Source organism: Rhinoraja longicauda, chromosome 19, assembly GCF_053455715.1.
Source record: "Rhinoraja longicauda isolate Sanriku21f chromosome 19, sRhiLon1.1, whole genome shotgun sequence".
Lineage (NCBI taxonomy): Eukaryota > Metazoa > Chordata > Chondrichthyes > Rajiformes > Arhynchobatidae > Rhinoraja > Rhinoraja longicauda.
Genome location: NC_135971.1, coordinates 18,320,376 through 18,343,926, shown reverse-complemented (window position 1 = coordinate 18,343,926; position 23,551 = coordinate 18,320,376). Strand labels below are relative to the sequence as shown.

The 23,551-nt window shown below is 53.3% G+C and overlaps 1 protein-coding gene and 2 long non-coding RNA genes across 3 annotated transcripts in view; all 3 read right to left on the bottom strand.

Moving 5' to 3' along the window:
• The window catches only part of LOC144603175 (zinc-binding protein A33-like), a 12,373-nt gene extending 9,000 nt beyond the window's left edge, over positions 1 to 3,373 (bottom strand). Inside the window, exons 1-2 of the mRNA XM_078416343.1 lie at positions 3,259 to 3,373; positions 161 to 256 (exon numbers count right to left, since the gene is read on the bottom strand). Coding sequence (XP_078272469.1) covers positions 161 to 256; positions 3,259 to 3,267 — 105 coding nt within the window. The 5' untranslated portion in view covers positions 3,268 to 3,373. The remainder of the gene's footprint in view (positions 1 to 160; positions 257 to 3,258) is intronic.
• The window catches only part of LOC144603184 (uncharacterized), a 497,022-nt gene that overhangs the window by 94,529 nt on the left and 378,942 nt on the right, over positions 1 to 23,551 (bottom strand). The window lies entirely within an intron of this gene.
• On the bottom strand, positions 10,203 to 15,138 carry LOC144603185 (uncharacterized). Its single transcript, XR_013548558.1, has 3 exons — positions 15,121 to 15,138; positions 12,633 to 12,689; positions 10,203 to 10,256 (listed from the first exon to the last, which is right to left on the bottom strand). It is a non-coding gene; the product is annotated as an uncharacterized LOC144603185 (long non-coding RNA).

Below are 23,551 nucleotides of genomic sequence, written 5' to 3'. Positions count from 1 at the left end.
TTCATTCATTCATTCATTCATTCATTCATTCATTCATTCATTCATTCCTTCATTCATTCCTTCATCCCTTCATCCATACATTCATTCATCAATCCATTCATCCATCCATCCGTCCATTCATTCATCCATCACATGCACCCTCCCGCAGATGCAGACTTACCCGCACGTGGGAAATCTTCTGTTGCTGCTCGGACTTCATGCGCAGTACGGTGAGCTTCCGCCTGGTGGCAGCGTCCATGGATGCCTTCAGCTTGCCCTGGGGTTGGAGACACAACAGATCTTCAGCCATTCATAGACAATAGACAATAGACAATAGGTGCAGGAGGAGGACGTTCGGCTGATCATTCTCAATCAGTACCCCGTTCCTGCCTCCTCCCCATACCCCCTGACTACGCTATCCTTAAGAGCTCTATCCAGCTCTCTCTTGAAAGCATTCAGAGAATTGGCCTCCACTACCTTCTGAGGCAGAGAATTCCACAGATTCACAACTCTCTGACTGAAAAAGTTTTTCCTCATCTCCGTTCTAAATGGCCTACCCCTTATTCTTAAACTATGGCCCCTGGTTCTGGACTCCCCCAACATTGGGAACATGTTTCCTGCCTCTAACGTGTCCAACCCCTTAATAATCTTATATGTTTTGATAAGATCCCCTCTCATCCTTCTAAATTCCAGTGTATACAAGCATTGCCGCTCCAGTCATTCAACATACGACAGTCCAGGAATTAACTGTCCTCAATAGCAAGAATATCCTTCCTCAAATTTGGAGACCAAAACTGCACACAGTACTCCAGGTGCGGTCTCACTAGGGCCCTGTACAACTGCAGAAGGGCCTCTTTGCTCCTATACTCAACTCCTCTTGTTATGAAGGCCAACGTTCCATTGGCTTTCTTCACTGCCTGCTGTACCTGCATGCTTCCTTTCAGTGACTGATGCACTAGGACACCCAGATCTCGTTGTACGTCCCCTTTTCCTAACTTGACACCATTCAGATAATAATCTGCCTTCCTATTCTTACCACCAAAGTGGACAACCTCACACTTTTCCACATTAAACTGCATCTGCCATGCATCCGTCCACTCACACAACCTGTCCAAGTCACCCTGCAACCTCATAGCATCTTCCTCACAGTTCACACTGCCACCCCGCTTTGCGTCATCTGCAAATTTGCTAATGGTACTTTTAATCCCTTCATCCAAGTCATTAATGTATATTGTAAATAGCTGCGGTCCCAGCACCGAGCCTTGCGGTACCCCACTAGTCACTGCCTGCCATTCTGAAAGGGACCCATTTATCCCCACTCTTTGCTTTCTGCCTAACATGACAGCAGACCGGCCCTTCGGCCCATTGCGCTCATACCCACCACAAACGGCTCGATTGTAATCATGTACAGTCTTTACGCTGAGTGGATAGCACGCAACAAAAGCCTTACACTGTACACTCGGTACACGTGACAACAATCAGCTCAACTCAATAATGAACTCAACAGTAACAAACTCAATAAACTCATAAACCTTTTCACTGTACCTCACTACACATGACAATAAAGAACAATAATGAACTCAACTCAATAATAAACTCAATAAACATAAAAAGCTTTTCACTGTACACGTGACAATAATAAATTCAACTCAATAATAAACTCAACGCAACCCAACTCAACAAATACTAATCCCATTCTAATCCCTTTTACCTGCACTTCGTCCACAGGCTTCTCTGTCTCAGCCATTCAAATGCTCATCTATTGCCGAGGCTTGTATTCACTGGAGTTTAGACGGACGAAGTGTCTTTGATCAGATTTGACTGGCTTTGTCTTGCACTAAACGTTACTCCCTTATCATGTATCTGTACACTGTGGACGGCTCGATTGTAATCATGTGTTGTCTTTCCACTGACTGGTTAGCACGCAACAAAAGCTTTTCACTGTACCTCGGTAAAAGTGACAATGAAATAATCTAAACTAGACTAGTGTGCGTAGGATAGTGCTAGTGTCCGGGGCAATTACTGGGCGGAGCGGACTCGGTGGGCCGAAGGGCCTGTATCTCTAAACTAAACTAAACTTTGGAGCATTGGGTGCTCAGGGCTGAGAGGTGTACGTGTGATTGAGGGGCATAGATTCAGTGAATGCTCAAAGTCTATCTGCCCGGGTGGAGAATTGAAAGGGTAGAGGACATCACGGTGGCGCAGCGGTAGAGTTGCTGCCTCACGGCACCAGAGACCCGGATTCCACCCCGACTACGGGCGCTGTCTGTACGGAGTTTGCACGTTCTCCCCGTGACCTGCGTGGGTTTTCTCCGGGGGCTCCAGTTTCAATCCCACACTCCAGAGACGTGCGGGTATGCAGGTTATTTGGCTTCAATAAAATTGCAATTAGTCCCGAGTGTGTGTGTGGGATAGTGCTAGTGGTCGGGGATCGCTGGTCGGCGCGGAATCAGTGGGCCCATGGCATTATTTCCGCGCTGTATCTCTAACCTGAACTAAACTAAACTAAAGTTAGAGGACACAGGCTTAAGGTGAGAGGGGAGAGAATATAAGGGAGACCTGAGGGGCTACTTTTTCACTCAGAGGATAGTCTGTATCTGGAACGAGCTGCCAGGATAAGCTACAGAAGTGGATGCAATTAAGGCTTTTAAAAGACGGATATAAGGATAGGAACGTTTTAGAGGGATTGGGGCCAAATGCAGGCATCTGGGAATAGCCCAGAATGCCAACTGGGTTAACGTAGAAACATAGAAAATAGGTCATATGACAGTCCCGCCATTCCGGGAATTAACCTAGTAAACCTATGCTGCACGCCCTCAATAGCAAGAATATCCTTCCTCAAATTTGGAGACCAAAACTGCACAGAGTACTCCAGGTGCGGTCTCACTAGGGCCCTGTACAACTGCAGAAGGACCTCTTTGCTCCTATACTCAACTCCTCTTGTTATGAAGGCCAACATTCCATTCAAACGGCCTCCCCTTTATTCTTAGACTGTGGTTCTGGATTCCCCCAACATTGGGAACATGTTTCCTGCATCTAGCTTGTCCTGGTCCTTTTATAATTTTATACGTCTCTATAAGATCCCCCTCTCGTCCTTCTAAACTCCAGTGAATACAAGCCCGGTCTTTCCAATCTTTCCTCGTACGACAGTCCCGCCATCCCGGGGATTAACCTGGTGAACCTACGCTGCACTGCCTCAATAGCAAGGACGCCCTTCCTCAAATTAGGGGACCAAAACTGCGCACAGTACTGTGAGGGAGGCTGGCACAGGGACGTTACCTTGTACATTTCCACCGCCTCGTTGACCGGGAAGAAGTGGTGGTATTTGTGTTGCCGTCCGTCCCGACAAATCCCACAAATCAGCTCCCCATCCGTCTCACAGAACAGTTTCAGCTGTTCGTGGTGCAGGGGGCAGTACAGGGGCTGCCGACCCTCCCACTCCCCCTCCTCCTCCCTCCCACCCCCCCTCACCCCCTCCTCCTCACCCACTCTACCCCTCTCATGCTCCCTGCCCCTCTCCCATTCCCCCCTCTCCCCCTGGCTCCCCCTCTTACCCCCCCTCACCCCCTCCTCCTCACTCCCCCTCCCCCTCTCATGCTCCCTACCCCCTCTCCCATTCCCCCTGGCTCCCCCTCTCCCCCTCCCTCCCACCCACCCTTTCCCTCCTACCCTCCTCACTCATCCTCCCCCTTTCACCCTCCCTACCCCTCTCCCATTCCCCCCCACTCCCCCTCTCCCCTTCCCTCCCACTACCCCTCTCCCCCTCCCTCCCAACCCCCCTCACCCCCTCCTCCTCACCCACTCTACCCCTCTCATGCACCCTGCCCCTCTCTCTCTCTCCCTCCCTCATCCCTTCCCCTCTCCTCCCCCTTTCTCCCTCCCTTCGCCTCTGTCCCTCACCTCCCCCCTCTCCCCTCCTCCCCTCCCTCTCCCACTCTCCCTCCCTCCACGTCATCCCCTCCCCTTCCCTCCCACTCTCCCTCCGCCTCTCTCCCTCTCTCCCCGATCTATTCCTCCTCCTCATCCCTCTCTCTGCCCGGCCCTCCCCTTCCATCGGCCCCCGCCTCTCAGTGCCTCCCCTCTCCCTCTGCACTCTCTCTCCCCTCTCCTCCTCACTCTCCCTCCTCTCCCCAACCCTCACACTCCTCCCCTCTCCTCCACCCTCCTCCACACTCTCCCTATCCTGCACCTCCCTCTCCCCTGGCTCCCTCCTCTCCCCGACTCTCTCTCTTCTCTCTCTCCTTATTTCTCTCACCCCCTTCCCGTCCACATCCATCTCCCCCTCCCCCCTCCCCCCCGTTCTCTCCCTCTCCTGCCCCTCGTTCTCTTGTTCTCTTAACCTTCTCTCCCCCTCTCTCCTCTCCCCTTCCCTCCTCTCCCTCTCCCCCTCTATCCTCTCCCCTTCCCTCTCCCCCATTCCCTCCTTCTCCTGCCCCTCGGTCTCCCCCACCTCCCTTCTCTCTCCCCCCCTACTTCTCCTCTCCCCCTCCTTCCCCCTTCTCTCTCTCCTCTCCCTTGCCCTCTCTCTCTCCCTCCTCTCCCCTGCCCTCTCCCCCTCTCTCCTCTCCTTCCCTCTTTCTCCCACCCCTTTCCCGTCCGCATCCATCACTCTCCCCCCCCTCCCTCCTCTCTGCCTCTCCGCCCCTCCCTCCCTCCTCCACCCTCTCCCCCTCCCTTCTCTCCCCCACTCTCTCCCCCTCCTCTGGTTCCCTCCTCTCCCCCACCTCCCTTCTCTCCCCCTCCTTCCCCCTTCTCTCTCTCCTCGTCTCCCCCTCTCTCCTCTCCCCTGCCCCCTCCCTCTCTCTCTCCTTCCCCTCGCTCTCCCCCTCCTTCCCCCTTCTCTCTCTCCTCATCTCCCCCTCTCTCCTCTCCCCTGCCCTCTCCCCCTCTCTCCTCTCCCTCCCTCTTTCTCCCACCCCCTTCCCGTCCACATCCATCTCTCTCTCCCCCTCCCTCTCCCCCCTCTCACCCTTCTCCACCCTCTCTCTCCTCGTCTCCCCCTCTCTCCTCTCCCCTGCCCTTTCCCCCTCTAACCTCTCCCATTCCCCTCCCTCTCCCCCTCTCTCCTCTTCCCCTCTCTCCTCTCTCCCTTTCTCTCCCCCTGCTCTGGTTCCTTCCTCTCCCCCACCTCCCTTCTCTCCCCCTCCATCCCCATTCTCTCTCTCCTCGTCTCCCCCTCTCTCCTCTCCCCCTCCCTCTCCCCTCCTCTCCCCCTCTATCCTCTCCCCTTCCTCTCCCTCGCTCTCTCCCTCTCCTGCCCCTCGCTCTCCCCCTCCCTCCCACTTCTCTCTCCCTCCCTCCTTCTCCTCTCCCCCTCCTTCCCCTTCTCTCTCTCCTCATCTCCCCCTCTCTCCTCTCCCTCCCTCTTTCTCCACCCCCTTCCCATCGACATCCATCTCTCCCTCCCCCTCCCTCCCCTCCCTCTCCTCCCTCTCACCCTCCTCCACCCTCTCCCCCACTGTCTCCCTCTCCTCCCCCTCTCTCCCTCCCTCCCTCTCCCTCTCCCGTCTCTCTCCCCTCCTCTCTCCCCCTCTCCCTCTTTCTCCCACTCCCTGCTCGTCCACACCCATCTCCCTCTCCCTCTCCTTCCTCCACCCCCTCTTGCCCCTCGCCCCCTCCAAAACACTTTCACCCTCCCTCCTCTCCCTCTCTTCCTCCCTCCCCCTCTCCCTCTCCCCTGCTCCCCTCCCATCAACATCCATCTCCCTCTCCTCCTCTCCCCTCTCTCTCTCACTCCCCCTCACCCCCCGTCCTCTCCCCCTCCCTTTCCCCCTCCCCTCTCCTCTCTCCCTTCTCCCTCTCCCCCTCTCTGTCTCACCCTCTCTCCCTCCCTCTTTCCCTCTCCCCTTCTCCCTTCCCTCCTCTCTCCACCTCCTTCTCCCCTCTCCCTCACCCTCTCCCTCGCTCCCCTTCCCTCCCCGTCTCTCTCTCCCTCTCTCCCTCCTCCCCTTCTCCCTCCCTCCCTCCCCCCCCCCTCTCCCCCTTCTCCCCCTCCCTCCTCTCCCCCTCTCACTCTCCTCTCCCCTTCTCCCTCCCTCTTTCCCTCCCTCCCTCTCCCTCTCTCCCCCTCTTCCCTCCTCTCTCTCTCGCTCTGTCTCACCCCCTCTCCCCCTTCTCCCTCTCTCCCCCCTCTCCCCCTTCTCCCCCTCTCTTCCTCCCTCTCTCCCCTTCTCTCCTTCTCTCCCCCTCTCTGTCTCTCTCTCTCCCTCCCCTCTCTCTCTCTCCCCGTCTCTCTCCTGTCTCCCTCTCCCTCCCCCTCTCCCCCTCCCCCTTCTCACCCTCTCTCTCTCTCTCTCCCTCCCCCCTCTCCCCGGTCTCTGTGCCTCTCGGTGCCCGGACTCTGCGCCTTGAGTCGGGGTCTCTGGTCCGGACTGGGGCGAGTCCCGGGGGGTCGGGACCGATGGGAGAGTCTCTGGGCGACCGGTCGAGGAGCCCCCCTGAGCGGCGAGAACTTCCTGCTTCGCTGCGATCCGTGGGTGGAAGCGAGGAGAGAGGGAGGGAGGGAGGGAGAGAGGGGAGGGTGGAGGAGAGGGGAGGGAGGGGGAGGGGAGGAGAGAGAGGGAGGGAGGGAGGGAGGGAAGGAGGGAGGGAGGGAGGGGGAGGAGAGAGAGGGAGGGAGGGAGGGAGGGAGAGGGGAGATGAGGAGGGAGGAGAGGGAGAGGGGAGGTGAGGAGGGGGGAGAGGGAGGGGGGGAAGGAAGAGAGGAGGGGGAGGTAGGGAAGGAGGGTGGGAGGGTGGGAAGGAGGGAGGGAGAGGAATGTGAGAGGAGGGTGTGGGGAGAGGAGAGGGGATGGGAGCAGGAGAAGGGAAGGTGAGGGGAAAGAGGGAGGGAGGGGAAGGAAGAGAGGAGGGAGGAGGGAGGGAAGGAGGGAGGGGGAGAGGAGTGGAAGGTGAGGAGGGGGAGAGGGAGGGAGAGGGGAGGTGAGGAGGGGCCCACAATTATGACTTTTAAAAGAGACTAGACCAAGTGGATCCGTTGGGCCCAAACCTCTCCTGCATTGGTGCAGCACCCTCTCCTCCCTGCCCTCCCCCCCCACCCCTCCCCCCTACCCCCCACTTCCCTTTCCCCCTCAACCCCCCTCCTCCCACCTCCCTCCCTCCCTCCCTCCCTAGGAGATAGATTTAAACTTTAAAATGTGAATAACTTAAAAAATATAACACCGATTTCAATAAAACTACTTGCATTATCACTATAGTGACGATGGTGATTATAAGTGGGCCTAAAATTGTCGGGCTATCGTGTACCGTTTTGGCTGAAGTTAGACAATAGACAATAGGTGCAGGAGGAGGCCATTCAGCCTTCGAGCCTGTACGCACCGCCATTCAATGTGATCATGGCTGATCATTCTCAATCAGTACCCCGTTCCTGCCCTCTCCCCATACCCCTGACTCCGCTACCCTTAAGAGCTCTATCGAGCTCTCTCTTGAATGCATTCAGAGAATTGGCCTCCACTGCCTTCTGAGGCAGAGAATTCCACACCTTCACCACTCTCTGACTGGAATTTTTTTTCCTCATCTCAGTTCTAAATGGCCTACCCCTTATTCTTAAACTGTGGCCCCTTGTTCTGGACTCCCCAACATTGGGAACATGTTTCCTGCCTCTAACGTGTCCAACCCCTTAATAATCTTATACGTTTCGATAAGATCTCCTCTCATCCTTCTAAATTCCAGTGTATACAAGCCTAGTCGCTCCAGTCTTTCAACATATGACAGTCCCGCCATTCTGGGAATTAACCTAGTAAACCTACGCTGCACGCCCTCAATAGCAAGAATATTCTTCCTCAAATTTGGAGACCAAATCTGCACACAGTACTCCAGGTGCGGTCTCACTAGGGCCCAGTTCAGTCACAGTCACAGTCACAAACAAACAAACAAACGAGAGTTTTAGTATATGGATTTGGACAGAAATACAGAGACATCGTTGATGCAAACAGCAGAAGCTTTATTGAGAGTTGCACAGTGGTAGCAGAGTTGGTCACACACTGGTGTTGAGAGGGATTATTGGGGTGGGGCGGTTTGTGGTGTGTGAGTGAGTGCGGTCAATGTGGGCCCCAGGGTCCCAACAGCGGCTGGAACCATCAACAACCAAGCATGGCTGAGATGGTATGGTGGACCGTCCAACAGTCTGCCGACTGCCCAGAGATGCAGGGTTGACCCGTGTGGTCAGGCAGCAGCAGCAAGAGGAGGTGGTGGTGGTGGTGGCACTGGGGTGAACCAAAGGTCCAGGTGGAGACAGGGCCGGGCCGAGCTTCCCATTGAGATCCGGGCGCCGAGGAGTGATGTTTTACAGAGTCCAGGGGTGACATCAGGAAAGTCCACTCAATCTACGAGAAATGGGAATGTCCATCGAGCAATGTCCAAGGAATCAAGGAGGAATCTTCAGAAGGTCCGAGTTGTCTAAGAGGAAGGGTTGGGAATGTTCAAGGAGTTTAGGAGGGATCTTCAGAAGGTCCAAGAAGTCTAACAGGATGGGTTGGGAATGTCTAAGAAGTTTAGGAGGGATCTTCAGAAGGTCCAAGCAGTCTAAGAGGATGGGTTGGGAATGTCCAAGATGTTTAGGAGGGATCTTCAGAAGGTCCAAGCAGTCTAAGAAGATGGGTTGGGAATGTCCAAGGAGTTTAGAAGGGATCTTCAGAAGGTCCAAGCAGTCTAAGAGGATGGGTTGGGAATGTCCAAGAAGTTTAGAAGGGATCTTCAGAAGGTCCAAGGAGTCCAAGAGGATGGGTTGGGAATGTCCAAGGAGTTTAGGAGGCATCTTCAGAAGTTCCAAGGAGTCTAAGAGGAAGGGTTGGGAATGTCCAAGAAGTTTAGGAGGGATCTTCAGAAGGTCTAAGAGGATGGGTTGGAATGTCGAAGGAGTTTAGGAGGGATCTTCAGAAGGTCCAAGGAGTCTTAGAGGATGGGTTGGGAATGTCCAAGAAGTTTAGAAGGGATCTTCAGAAGGTCCAACGGGTCCAGGAGCAATGCCGAAGGAGCAATGTCCGAGGAATCTCGGAGGAATTTTGGGAATGTCCAAGGAAGTCAGAAGGAACGTTGGGAATGTCCAAGGTGCGGAGGAGGAGTTCAGGAGGAATGAGAGGAATGTGCAAGGAGCCTTGGAGGAATGTCGAGGATGTCCAAGGATGAATGTGATCGGGGGTCTCCTGGTCTCACGTTTGTTGACCATGGGCAGGTGGGCCAGGGTCAACAAACTCCTCGTCGTTGTTCCACCATCCTGGAGGAGGGCAGTGATGGCCTGGGGTCCCCTCACGGCAGCCCCCTCCGTCCATCGTCTGGGTCGGTCCGGGTGGTCCCGTGGGTTTGCTGGGCTTGGTCGTAGCACAGCCGCTGGGAGATATCGGGGCAGGGGGATGTTGCAGGGAGCAGGAAAGCTGGCAAAACGTGAAGCGAAGCCGTGATTCTCCGTCCGTGTGTCGGCGCCGGGCTCACGGGAAGGGGCAGTTGGAGTTCCCAGTCGCGATGAACCAGATCTCTCTGTTGGAAGGTCAAAGAAAAAACAGCTCAGACCTCATGTGCAGGAAAGAACTGCAGATGCCGGCTTAAACCGTAGACACAAAGTGCTGGAGTAACTCAGCGGGTCGGGCAGCATCTGTGGAGAACATGGATAGGTGACGTTTCACAGAGTGCCGGAGTAACTCAGCGGGTCGGGCAGCGTCTGTGGAGAACATGGATAGGTGACATTTCACAGAGTGCTGGAGTAACTCAGCGGGTCGGGCAGCATCTGTGGAGAACATGGATAGGCCTCAATAGCAAGAATATCCTTCCTCAAATTTGGAGACCAAAACTGCACACAGTACTCCAGGTGCGGTCTCACGAGGACCCTGTACAACTGCAGAAGGACCTCTTTGCTCCTATACTCAACTGCTCTTGTTATGAAGGCCAACATTCCATTGGCTTTCTTCACTGCCTGCTGTACCTGCATGCTTCCTTTCAGTAACTGATGCACTAGGACACCCAGATCTTGTTGTACGTCCCCTCTTCCTAACTTGACACCATTCAGGTAATACTCTGCCTTCCTATTCTTACCACCAAAGTGGATAACCTCGCGCTTGTCCACATTAAACTGCATCTGCCATGCATCCGTAGTCGGGATGGAACCCGGGTCTCAGGCCACTGCATTCGCCGCAAGGCGGCAACTCTACCGCCGCGCCACCGCGACCGCCCCTGGGACGTCTCGCTCGCGCACGAGTGGCAGAGTCACGCAGCGCGCCACGTCCACTCACCTCCTCAGCCTATGGCGACGGGGGGAACGGCGAGTCCTCGCGTCAGTCCCGAACCTGCAGTGCCAAGGTAGGGAAGGACAGAGAGAGTTAAGGAACATTGGTCCTCCAGTTCCCCTCAAGCTCACCATCCCAGACACGAGTGGGTTCACCGACGATGGCCGTTTGTCGGCACTGGGCCTGTACTCGCTGGAGTTTTGAAGAATGAGGGGGTGGGGGACCTCATTGAAACGGAGAAAACCCACGCAATGTGGTCATGGCTGATCATTCTCAATCAGTACCCCGTTCCTGCCTTCTCCCCATACCCCCTGACTCCGCTATCCTTAAGAGCTCTATCTAGCTCTCTCTTAAATGCATTCAGAGAATAGTGAAAGGCCTGGATAGAGTGGATGTGGAGAGGATGTTTCCACCAAAGATACGAGAGGAAGAAACATAGAAACATAGAAAATAGGTGCAGGTGTAGGCCATTCGGCCCTTCGAGCCTGTACGCACCGCCATTCAATATGATCATGGCTGATCATCCAGCTCAGTATCCCGTACCTGCCTTCTCTCCATACCCCCTGATCCCTTTAGCCACAAGGGCCACATCTAACTCCCTCTTAAATATAGCCAATGAAATGGCCTCAACTACCGTCTGTGGCAGAGAATTCCACAGATTCACCACTCTCTCTGTGAAAAAAAACGTTCTCATATCGGTACTAAAAGACTTCCCCCTTATCCTTAAACTGTGACCCCTTGTTCTGGACTTCCCCAACATCGGTAGCAAGCTTCCTGCATCTAGCCTGTCCAACCCCTTAAGAATTTTGTAAGTTTCTATAAGATCCCCCCTCAATCTTCTAAATTCCAGCGAGTACAAGCCGAGTCTATCCAGTCTTTCTTCATATGAAAGTCCTGCCATCCCAGGAATCAATCTGGTGAACCTTCTCTGTACTCCCTCTATGGCAAGAATGTCTTTCCTCAGACTAGGAGACCAAAACTGTATGCAATACTCCAGGTGTGGTCTCACCAATGCCCTGTACAACTGCAGCAGAACCTCCCTGCTCCTATACTCAATTCCCCTCGCTATAAATGCCAACATACCATTCGCTTTCTTCACTGCCTGCTGCACCTGCATGCCTACTTTCAATGACTGGTGTACCACGACACCCAGGTCTCGTTGCATCTCCCCTTCTCCTATTCGGCCACCATTCAGATAATAGTCTGCTTCCTGTTTTTGCCACCAAAGTGGATAACCTCACATTTATCCACATTATACTGCATCTGCCATGCATTTGCCCACTCACAGAAGATGAACCACTCCGTTGAAATCGCCTATACTGAAGGGTAGTACGCCATTTTAGTAAGCAAAACCCGCCTCTCGCAGTGTAATCAGTGTTTTGGGGGAACAGCATGTGTGATGACACCATTAAAATGCAGAATATATCTCATCTATCAATTCACAGATTGTTGTTATTTTTCTGTTTAAATGTTTCTGCAAGTTTCTGCCTACTAAAATGGCCGCCGTGACCTACTACGGTTTTTAGGGTCGAGTGGTCTATCTTGCTCCTCTAGTATCTTTGGTTTCCACTGGTGGGAGAGTCCAGGACTAGAGGTCACAGCCTCAGAATTAGAGGACGTTCTTTGAGGAAAGTGATGAGGAGGAATTTATTTAGTCGGAGGGTGGTGGATCTGTGGAATTCTTTGCCACAGAAGACTGGAGTCCAAGTCAGTGGATGTTTTTAAGGCAGAGATAGATAGATTGTTGATCAGTGCGGGTGTCAGGGGTTATGGGGAGAAGGCAGGAGAATGGGGTCGGGAGGGAGGGAGAGATAGATCAGCCATGATTGAATAGCGGAGAAGACTTGATGGGCCGAATGGCCCAGTTCTGCTCCTGTCACTTATGACATGATCGACAATAGGTGCAGGAGGAGGCCATTCAGCCCTTCGAGCCAGCACTGCCATTCAGATTTTAGATTTAGACATACAGCGCGGAAACAGGCCCTTCGGCCCACCGAGTCCGTGCCGCCCAGCGATCCCCGCACATTAACACTATCCTACACACACTAGGGACAATTTTTACATTTACCCAGTCAATTAACCTACACACCTGTACGTCTTTGGAGTGTGGGAAGAAACCGAAGATCTCGGAGAAAACCCACGCAATGTGATCATGGCTGATCATTCTCAATCAGTACCCCGTTCCTGCCTTCTCCCCATACCCCCTGACTCCGCTATCCTTAAGAGCTCTGTCTAGCTCTCTCTTGAATGCATCCAGAGAATTGGCCTCCACTGCCTTCTGACGATCTTGTTGATGATCTCCTCCGACCCCTCTCACCCCACCCCACACCGCACCCACTCTGCCCCGTCCCCACCCCCACCCCCCACCCCTCACCCCACGCTCTCTGCCCCGTCCCCTCCCCCACCCCCCACCCCACCGTCCCCTCTCGCACTCACATGAATTCCACCCCCTCAGCCGCCGAGCGTTTGCGTCTGTCCTCCTCGTCTGAGTCCCTGTCACCGAGTGGGGAGACAGAGGGAGTGTTAGGGGGTGGGGGGGGGGGTGTGCGGAGTGTGACCCATCGGACCCCCCCCTCCCTCACCCCCAACCCCCTCCCCCACCCGCTCCCCCCTCCACCCCCTCCCCCTCCCTCCCCCACCCGCTCCACCCCCCACCCGCTCTTTGTGAGTTAACCAACTCGTTCCGGGGATCATTCCTTTCTTGCCATAGAGGGAGTACAGAGAAGGTTCACCAGATTGATCCCTGGGATGGCAGGACTTTCATATGAAGAAAGACTGGATAGACTCGGCTTGTACTTGCTGGAATTTAGAAGATTGAGGGGGGATCTTATAGAAACTTACAAAATTCTTAAGGGGCTGGACAGGCTAGATGCAGGAAGATTGTTCCCGATGTTGGGGAAGTCCAGAACAAGGGGTCACACAGTTTTAGGATAAGAGGGAAGTCTTTTAGGACCGAGGTGAGAACGTTTTTTTTTTCACACAGAGATTGGTGAATCTGTGGAATTCTCTGCCACAGAAGGTAGTTGAGGCCAGTTCATCGGCTATATTTAAGAGGGAGTTAGATGTGGCCCTTGTGGCTAAAGGGATCAGGGGGGGTATGGAGAGAAGGCAGGTACGGGATACTGAGTTTAATGATCAGCCATGATCATATTGAATGGCGGTGCGTACAGGCTCGAAGGGCCGAATGTCCTATCCCTGCACCTATTTTCTATGTTTCTATGTTTCTATGATTCCCCTGCCATGGGTAAAAGACTGTGCCTTTGCCCAATCTCATGCCCCTCCCTCTGATCAACCCTCAGTCCTATCCTACCCAACCTATGTCCAACACCCTCGTGAATCTCGGCACCCGTACCAGCTTCCCCCAGCCCCCAAAATACACACGCGTGACCCTGTGTCGTGTGTGTCCCGAGAGGCTCTAGGTTTAGGGAGCGAGGGGAGAGGTTTATAGGAGACTAGCGAAGTTGGGCCCATTCCCACACCCCCCATTCTCTCCTCCCCCAACCCCAATCTTACTCTCTCCACACCCCCCCCCCCTTTCCCCACGACCTCCCCTTTTCCCAGTACCCCTCTTTCCCAGTCCCCATTCTCAGACCCCGCCACCATTCTCTCTCCCCCAGACACACTCTTACTCTCCCCCACCCCCCCCCCCCCCCTTTCCCCACCCGGGTCTCCCGGGTGTGGGAGAGAGGAGAGAAGCAAGGGGAGAGAGGAGAGGGGAGCCCATACGCACAGACGCACAGCAGCGCCACGCTGAAATCCTTCAATAAATCAGTAGGAGGGGGGTTGCGCGAGCTCTTATTGCCTGCCACTGTATGTTTCTTTGTTTTTCCTAGTCAGATGTGCAGCACTTTGGTCAACGTGGGTTGTTTTTAAATGTGCGATACAAATAAATTGACTTGACTTGACTTGACTTATTGCGCGAGCTCTTATTTTGACGTCACACGCTGAAGGCAATGGAAAAAACGGCTGAGATCTTTTTTTGTTTACTAAAACCTCTGTAACTTAAAAAATACACGACCGAATCAAATACAAAAATCATTTTCCAGCAGCGTTCAGCGTGGTGATTAAGGCGGTGCATAAAACGGGGCGCTACGGTTCACCGTTTTTGCCGAAATCAGCCGAAATAACTGAGAGAAAAAAGGTTTTGACTTTTAAACCTCTGTAACTTAAAAAATATAGGACCGAATTAAATAAAAACATCATTTTCGGCAAGCGTCCAGCGGCGTGATTAGGCGGTGCAAAAATTGTGGCGCTACGGTTCACCGTTTTGCCGAAATCAGCCGAAATCACTGTTACAAACATATATACTCTTCTGAGTTTTAGTATATTAAGAAAGATGTGCGGGCAGATTGTTATCGCACAGAGTGAGTGCAATGTGCTGCCAGGGGCGGTGGTGGAGGTGGATACGACAGGGGCGTTTAAGAAGCTTTGAGATGGGCAGATGGATATGGAGGGAATGGAGGGATATGGATCGAGGGCAGGCAGAGGGGATGAACTTGGCATCATGTTGAGCACGGACATGGTTGGGCCGAAGGGCATGTTCCCCTTGCTGGACTGTGTTCTATGTTGGATGACACTGAGTCCATTGCCCGCCCCGGTCACACACACGCACGCGCGCACACACACACACACTCACACACACACACACACACTCACTCACTCACACACACACACACACATACACACACACACACACACACAACGCCCCAGCGCACACACTCACACACACACACACTCACACACACACTCACACACTCACACACACACACACTCACTCACACACTCACACACACACACACACTCACACACACACTCACACACTCACACTCACACACACACTCACACACTCACACACATACACACACACACACACACACACACAACGCCCCAGCACACTCACACACACTCACACACACACACTCACCCGGACGCGTCTGACACATCTGCACTCCTGTCCCAGACGGGGAAGGAAACAAAGAATTAGAGGACGTTCGTCCACTCGTATTCTCCATCCCACTCCCCCCCTCCGGCTCCGGGACTCTTCCCAAGGGGGGACCGCCCGCCACAGCTGGAGGAGGAACAGCCCCTCACGCCGACTTCAGGACAAAGTCACGCCCCGTGACGTCAGGCCCCTCCTGTTCCCGCCTCTCTCCCAGACGCCCGGTCCCGCTCCAACATTGACCGTGATATTGACTCCCTTTCCCCCCCCTCCCTCCCCCGCACCCGCTGCCCGAAACCGCCCGACGTTTCCATCGCTCCCCCCGCTCTCTTCACCGCTCCCTGCGACACCGACCCGCACTTCACGGCCTTGACATCTCCCGCCCGCTGTCTGTCTCTCTGACTCTGCGCGTTAAACAGCAACCTGATGGTCCATCAGCCCCACATCGCCTTGGTCACCCTGGTCACCCTCTCCTCTCACACCTCCCCCACCCCCACCCCTCACCCCACCCTCTCTGCACCGTCCCCTCTCCCCCCCCCCCACCCCTCACCCCACCCTCTCCCCTCCCACCACCCCTCACCCCACCCTCTCTGCACCGTCCCCTCTCCCCCCCCACCCCTCACCCCATCCTCTCTCCCCTCACCCCTCACCCCACCCTCTCTCCCCCCACCCCTCACCCCACCCTCTCTGCACCGTCCCCTCTCCACCCCCACCCCTCACCCCACCCTCTCTGCACCGTCCCCGTCCCCGTCCCCCACCCCTCACCCCACCCTCTCTGCACCGTCCCCTCTCCGTCCCCCCCACCCCTCACCCCACTCTCTCTGTTCGTTCCCCCACCCCTCACCCCACCCTCTCTGTCCGTTGCCCCCCCCCCCGGACCGGTCCCACCTCACTCACATGCTGGATGAGCGTTTCACCCTCAGTCCTCCGTGCCTGAACAGAAAGAGACAGAATTAGAGTGTGTACAGACCAGGGACGGTACCGCTGGCAGATACAGTCCACACACATTCAGCAGTTGGTCATCAATAGTAGGCGATGGGGTCTTGAGGAGCATGGAGGTGATTGAATCCCCAGAACTAGAGGGTCTGATCGAGAGGGACAGGTTGAGCAGGCTGGGTCTCTATTCATTGGAGCGCAGGAGGTTGAGGGGTGATCTTAGAGAGGTGTACAAAATCATGAGAGGAATAGATCGGGTAGATGCATAGAGTCTCTTGCCCAGAGTAGGGGAATCGAGGACCAGAGGACATAGGGTCGAGGTGAAGGGGAAAAGATTTAATCGGAATCCAAGGGGTAACATTTCCACACAGAGGGCGGTGGGTGTATGGAACGAGCTGCCAGAGTAGGTAGTTGAGGCTGGGACTACCCCAACGTGAGACAGGTACATGGATAGGGCAGGTTTGGAGGGATATGGACCAAGCTCAGGTAGGTGGGACTAGTGTAGCTGGGACATGTTGGCCGGTATGGGCAAGGTGGGCCGAAGGGCCTGTTTCCACACTGTATCACTCTGTGGCACTAAATCTTCTCCGCACCCTTTCCAGCTTCACCCAGTCCCCAAACACACACACGTGACCCTGTGTTGCGTGTGGCCCTGTACGTGAGTGTTGCCAATGTCCATTCACACAGGTGTGACAGAGTCACGCAGCTCGGACCCAGCGTGTCACTTCCACTCACCCCCCCTCCCTGAGTGCCACGTCCAGCCCCTCAGCCGCCGAGCGTCTGCGTCTGTCCTCCTCGTCTGAGTTGCTGTCCCTGAGTGGGGAGACAGAGGGAGAGTTAACGTGCAAACTCCGCGCAGACAGCGCCCGTAGTCGGGATGTGACCCGGGTCAGTGGCGCGGCAAGCGCTGTAAGGCGGCAACTCTACCGCTGCACCACCGTGGCCGCCCAGTTTAATGTCGATAAGTGTGAGGTTATCTACTTTGGTGGTAAGAATAGGAAGGCAGAGTATTATCTGAATGGTGTCAAGTTAGGAAAGGGGGACGTACAACGAGATCTGGGTGTCCTGGTGCATCAGTCACTAAAAGGAAACATGCAGGTACAGCAGGCAGTGAAGAAAGCCAATGGCATGTTGGCCTTCATAACAAGAGTTGTTGAGTATAGGAGCAAAGAGGTCCTTCTGCAGTTGTACAGGGCCCGAGTGAGACCGAACCTGCAGTACTGTGTGCAGTTTTGGTCTCCAAATTTGAAGAAGGATATTCTTGCCGTTGAGGGCGTGCAGCGTAGGTTTACTAGGTTAATTCCCGGAATGGTGGGTGTCGTACGTTGAAAGACTGGAGCGACTAGGCTTGTACACACTGGAATTTAGAAGGATGAGAGGGGATCTTATCGAAACATATAAGATTATTAAGGGGTTGGGCAGGTTAGAGGCAGGAAACATGTTCCCAATGTTGGGGGAGTCCAGAACCAGGGGCCACAGTGTAAGAATAAGGGGTAGGTCATTTAGAACAGAGATGATGAAAAACTTTTTCAGTCAGAGAGTTGTGAATCTGTGGAATTCTCTGCCTCAGAAGGCAGCGGGGGCCAATTCTCTGAATGCATTCAAGAGAGAGCTAGACAGAGCTCTTAACGATAGTGGAGTCAGGGGGTATGGGGTGAAGGCAGGAACGGGGTACTGATTGAGAATGATCAGCCATGATCACATTGAATGGTGGTGCTGGCTTGAAGGGCCAAATTGCCTACTCCTGCACCTATTATCTATTGTCAGTGACAAGTTTAAATAATGTCAACTTGTTTAAAGGCGATTAATATCACAGTTTAATTCACCAGTAATTTACTTCATTGTCACGTGTACTGAGGTACGGTGAAAAGATTTTACTTTGTGGGAAAGAACTGCAGCTCAGACTCACCCGGATGCATCTGACATATCTGAATTCCTGTCCCGGACGGGGAAGGAAACAAAGAATTAGGGGACGTTCGTACACCAGCGGCCCCTCACTCGAATTCTCCAGCCCACTGCCCCTCCTCTCCCAACCCCCCCCCCCCCCCCCATCCCTCACCCCACCCTCTCTGCACCATCCCCTCTCTCCCCCAGTTTAATGTGGATAAGTGTGAGGTTATCCACTTTGGTGGTAAGAATAAGAAGGCAGAGTATTATCTGAATGGTGTCAAGTTAAGAAAAGGGGACGAACAACGAGATCTGGGTGTCCTAGTGCATCAGTCACTGAAAGGAAGCATGCAGGTACAGCAGGCAGTGAAGAAAGCCAATGGAATGTTGGCCTCCATAACAAGAGGAGTTGAGTATAGGAGCAAAGAGGTACTTCTGCAGTAGTACAGGGCCATAGTGAGACCGCACCTGGAGTACTGTGTCCAGTTTTGGTCTCCAAATTTGAGGAAGGATATTCTTGCTGTTGAGGGCGTGCAGCATAGGTTTGCTAGGTTAATTCCCGGAATGGAGGGACTGTCATAGGTTGAAAGACTGGAGCGACTCGGCTTGTGTACACTGGAATTTAGAAGGATGAGAGGGGATCTTATCGAAACATATAAGATTATTAAGGGGTTGGACACATTAGAGGCAGGAAACATGTTCCCAATATTGGGGTAGTCCAGAACCAGGGGCCACAGTTTAAGAATAAGGGGTAGGCCATTTAGAACAGAAATGCGGAAAAACGTTTTCAGTCAGACAGTTATATATCTGAGGAATTCTCTGCCTCAGAAGGCAGTGGAGGCCAATTCTCTGAATGCATTCGAGAGAGCTAAATAGAGCTCTTACGGATAGCGGAGTCAGGGGGTATGGGGAGATGGCAGGAACGGGGTACTGATTGAGAATGATCAGCCATGATCACATTGAATGGTGGTGCTGGCTCGAAGGGCCGAATGGCCTACTCCTGTACCTATTGTCTATTGTCAGTGAGAAGTTTAAATAATGTCAACTTGTTTAGGGGCGATTAATATCACAGTTTAATTCACCAGTAATTTACTTCATTGTCACGTGTACTGAGGTACGGTGAAAAGATTTTACTTTGTGGGAAAGAACTGCAACTCAGACTCACCCGGACGCATCTGACATATCTGAACTCCTGTCCCGGAAGGGGAAAGAAACAAAGAAATTAGGGGACGTTCGTACACCAGCGGCCCCTCACTCAAATTCTCCAGCCCACTCCCCCTCCTCTCCCACCCCCCCCCCCACCCCTCACCCCACCCTCTCTGCACCGTCCCCTCTCTCCCCTCACCCCACCCTCTTCTCCCCCCCACCCCTCACCCCACCCTCTCTGTCCTTCCCTTCCCCCCCGGACTCACTCACATGCTGGATGAGCGTTTCACCCTCAGTCCTCCGTGTCTGAACAGAAAGAGACAGAATTAGAGTGTGTACAGACCAAGGACGGGACCGCTGGCAGATACAGTCCACACACATTCAGCAGTTGGTCATCAATAGTAGGCGATGGGATCTTGAAGAGCATGGAGGTGATTGAATCCCCAGAACTAGAGGGTCTGATCGAGAGGGACAGGTTGAGCAGGCTGGGTCTCTATTCCTTGGAGCGCAGGAGGATGAGGGGTGATCTTAGAGAGGTGTACAAAATCATGAGAGGAATAGATCGGTTAGATGCACAGAGTCTCTTGCCCAGAGTAGGAGAATCGAGGACCAGAGGACATAGGGTCGAGGTGAAGTGGAAAAGATTTAATCGGAATCCGAGGGGTACCGTTTCCACACAGAGGGTGGTGGGTGTATGGAACGAGCTGCCAGAGTAGGTAGTTGAGGCTGGGACTACCCAACGTTTAAGAAACAGTGAGACAGGTACATGGATAGTTCAGGTTTGGAGGGATATGGACCAAGCTCAGGTAGGTGGGACTATTGTAGCTGGGACATATCATATCATATATATACAGCCAGAAACAGGCCTTTTCGGCCCACCAAGTCCGTGCCGCCCAGCGATCCCCGTACATTAACACTATCCTACACCCACTAGGGACAATTTTTACATTTACCCAGCCAATTAACCTACATACCTGTACGTCTTTGGAGTGTGGGAGGAAACCGAAGATCTCGGAGAAAACCCACGCAGGTCACGGGGAGAACGTACAAACTCCTTACAGTGCAGCACCCGTAGTCAGGATCGAACCTGATTCTCCGGCGCTGCATTCGCTGTAAAGCAGCAACTCTACCGCTGCGCTACCGTGCCGCCCATGTTGGCCGGTATGGGCAAGTTGGGCCGAAGGGCCTGTTTCCACACTGTATCACTCTGTGCCACTAAATCTTCTCCGCACCCTTTCCAGCTTCACCCAGTCCCCAAACACACACGCGTGACCCTGTGTTGCATGTGGCCCTGCACGTGCGTGTTGCCAATGTCCTTTCACACACGTGTGACAGAGTCACGCAGCTTGGACCCAGCGCGTCACTTCCACTCACCCCCACTCCCTGAGTGCCACGTCCAGCCCCTCAGCCGCCGAGCGTCTGCGTCTGTCCTCCTCGTCGGAGTTGCTGTCCCTGAGTGGGGAGACAGAGGGAGAGTTAACGTGCAAACTCCGCGCAGACAGCGCCCGAAGTCGGGACCCTACCCGGGTCAGCGGCGCGGCAAACGCTGTAAGGCGGCAACTCTACCGCTGCACCACCGTGACCGCCCAGTTTAATGAGGATAAGTGTGAGGTTATCCACTTTGGTGGTAAGAATAGGAAGGCAGAGTATTATCTGAATAGTGTCAAGTTAGGAAAAGGGGAAGTACAACGAGATCTGGGTGTCCTAGTGCATCAGTCACTGAAAGGAAGCATGCAGGTACAGCAGGCAGTGAAGAAAGCCAATGGCATGTTGGCCTTCATAACAAGAGGAGTTGAGTATAGGAGCAAAGAGGTCCTTCTGCAGTTGTACAGGGCCCTAGCTTGTACGCACTGGCTTGTATACACCTGAATTTAGAAGGATGAGAGGGGATCTTATCGAAACGTATAAGATTATTAAGGGGTTGGGCACGTTAGAGGCAGGAAACATGTTCCCAATGTTGAGGGAGTCCAGAACCAGGGGCCACAGTTTAAGAATAAAGGGTAGGCCATTTAGAACAGAGATGAGGAAAAACATTTTCAGTCAGAGAGTTGTGAATCTGTGGAATTCTCTGCCTCAGAAGGCAGTGGAGGCCAATTCTCTGAATGCGTTCAAGAGAGAGCTGGATAGAGCTCTTACGGATAGCGGAGTCAGGGGGTATGGGGAGAAGGCAGGAACGGGGTACTGATTGAGAATGATCAGCCATGATCACATTGAATGGTGGTGCTGGCTCGAAGGGCCGAATGGCCTCCTCCTATTGTCTATTGTCAGTGAGAAGTTTAAATAATATCAACTTGTTTAAGGGCAATTAATATCACAGTTTAATTCACCAGTAATTTACTTCATTGTCATGTGTACCGAAGTACGGTGAAAAGATTTTACTTTGTGGGAAAGAACTGCAGCTCAGACTCACCCGGACGCATCTGACATATCTGAACTCCTGTCCCGGACGGGGAAAGAAACAAAGAATTAGGGGACGTTCGTACACCAGCGGCCCCTCATTCAAATTCTCCAGCCCACTACACTCCTCTCCCACCCCCCCCCCCACCCCTCACCCCACCATCTCTGCACCTTCCCCTCTCCCCCCCAGTTTAATGTGGATAAGTGTGAGGTTATCCACTTTGGTGGTGAGAATAAGAAAGCAGAGTATTATCTGAATGGTGTCAAGTTGGGAAAAGGGGACGTACAACGAGATCTGGGTGTCCTCGTGCATCAGTCACTGAAAGGAAGCATGCAGGTACAGCAGGCAGTGAAGAAAGCCAATGGACTGTTGGCCTTCATAACAAGAGGAGTTGAGTATAGGAGCAAAGAGGTACTTCTGCAGTTGTACAGGGCCCTAGTGATACCGCACCTGGAGTACTGTGTGCAGTTTTGGTCTCCAAATTTGAGGAAGGATATTCTTGCTATTGAGGGCGTGCAGCATAGGTTTACTAGGTTAATTCCCGGAATGGCGGGACTATCGTACGTTGAAAGACTGGAGCGACTAGAATACACTGGAATTTAGAAGGATGAGAGGAGATCTTATCGAAACATATAAGATTATTAAGGGGTTGGACACATTAGAGGCAGGAAACATGTTCCCAATATTGGGATAGTCCAGAACCAGGGGCCACAGTTTAAGAATAAGGGGTAGGCCATTTAGAACAGAGATGAGGAAAAACGTTTTCAGTCAGACAGTTAAATATCTGTGGAATTCTCTGCCTCAGAAGGCAGTGGAGGCCAATTCTCTGAATGCATTCAAGAGAGAGCTAGATAGAGCTCTTAAGGATAGCGGAGTCAAGGGGGTATGGGGAGAAGGCAGGAACGGGGTACTGATTGAGAATGATCAGCCATGATCACATTGAATGGCTCGAAGGGCCGAATGGCGTACTCCTATTGTCTATTGTCAGTGAGAAGTTTAAATAATATCAACTTGTTTAAGGGCGATTAATATCACAGTTTAATTCACCAGTAATTTACTTCATAGTCACGTGTACCGAGGTACGGTGAAAAGATTTTACTTTGTGGGAAAGAACTGCAGCTCAGACTCACCCGGACGCATCTGACATATCTGAACTCCTGTCCCGGACGGGGAAGGAAACAAAGAATTAGGGGACGTTCGTACACCAGCGGCCCCTCACTCGAATTCTCCAGCCCACTCCCCCTCCTCTCCCACCCCCCCCACCCCTCACCCCTCCCTCTCTGTCCGTTGCCCCCCCCCCCCCCCCAGACCGGTCCCACCTCACTCACATGCTGGATGAGCGTTTCACCCTCAGTCCTCTGTGTCTGAACAGAAAGAGACAGAATTAGAGTGTGTACAGACCAGGGACGGGACCGCTGGCAGATACAGTCCACACACATTCAGCAGTTGGTCATCAATAGTAGGCGATGGGGTCTTGAAGAGCATGGAGGTGATTGAATCCCCAGAACTAGAGGGTCTGATCGAGAGGGACAGGTTGAGCAGGCTGGGTCTCTATTCCTTGGAGCGCAGGAGGATGAGGGGTGATCTTAGAGAGGTGTACAAAATCATGAGAGGAATAGATCGGTTAGATGCACAGAGTCTCTTGCCCAGAGTAGGAGAATCGAGGACCAGAGGACATAGGGTCGAGGTGAAGTGGAAAAGATTTAATCGGAATCCGAGGGGTACCGTTTCCACACAGAGGGTGGTGGGTGTATGGAACGAGCTGCCAGAGTAGGTAGTTGAGGCTGGGACTACCCAACGTTTAAGAAACAGTGAGACAGGTACATGGATAGTTCAGGTTTGGAGGGATATGGACCAAGCTCAGGTAGGTGGGACTATTGTAGCTGGGACATATCATATCATATATATACAGCCAGAAACAGGCCTTTTCGGCCCACCAAGTCCGTGCCGCCCAGCGATCCCCGTACATTAACACTATCCTACACCCACTAGGGACAATTTTTACATTTACCCAGCCAATTAACCTACATACCTGTACGTCTTTGGAGT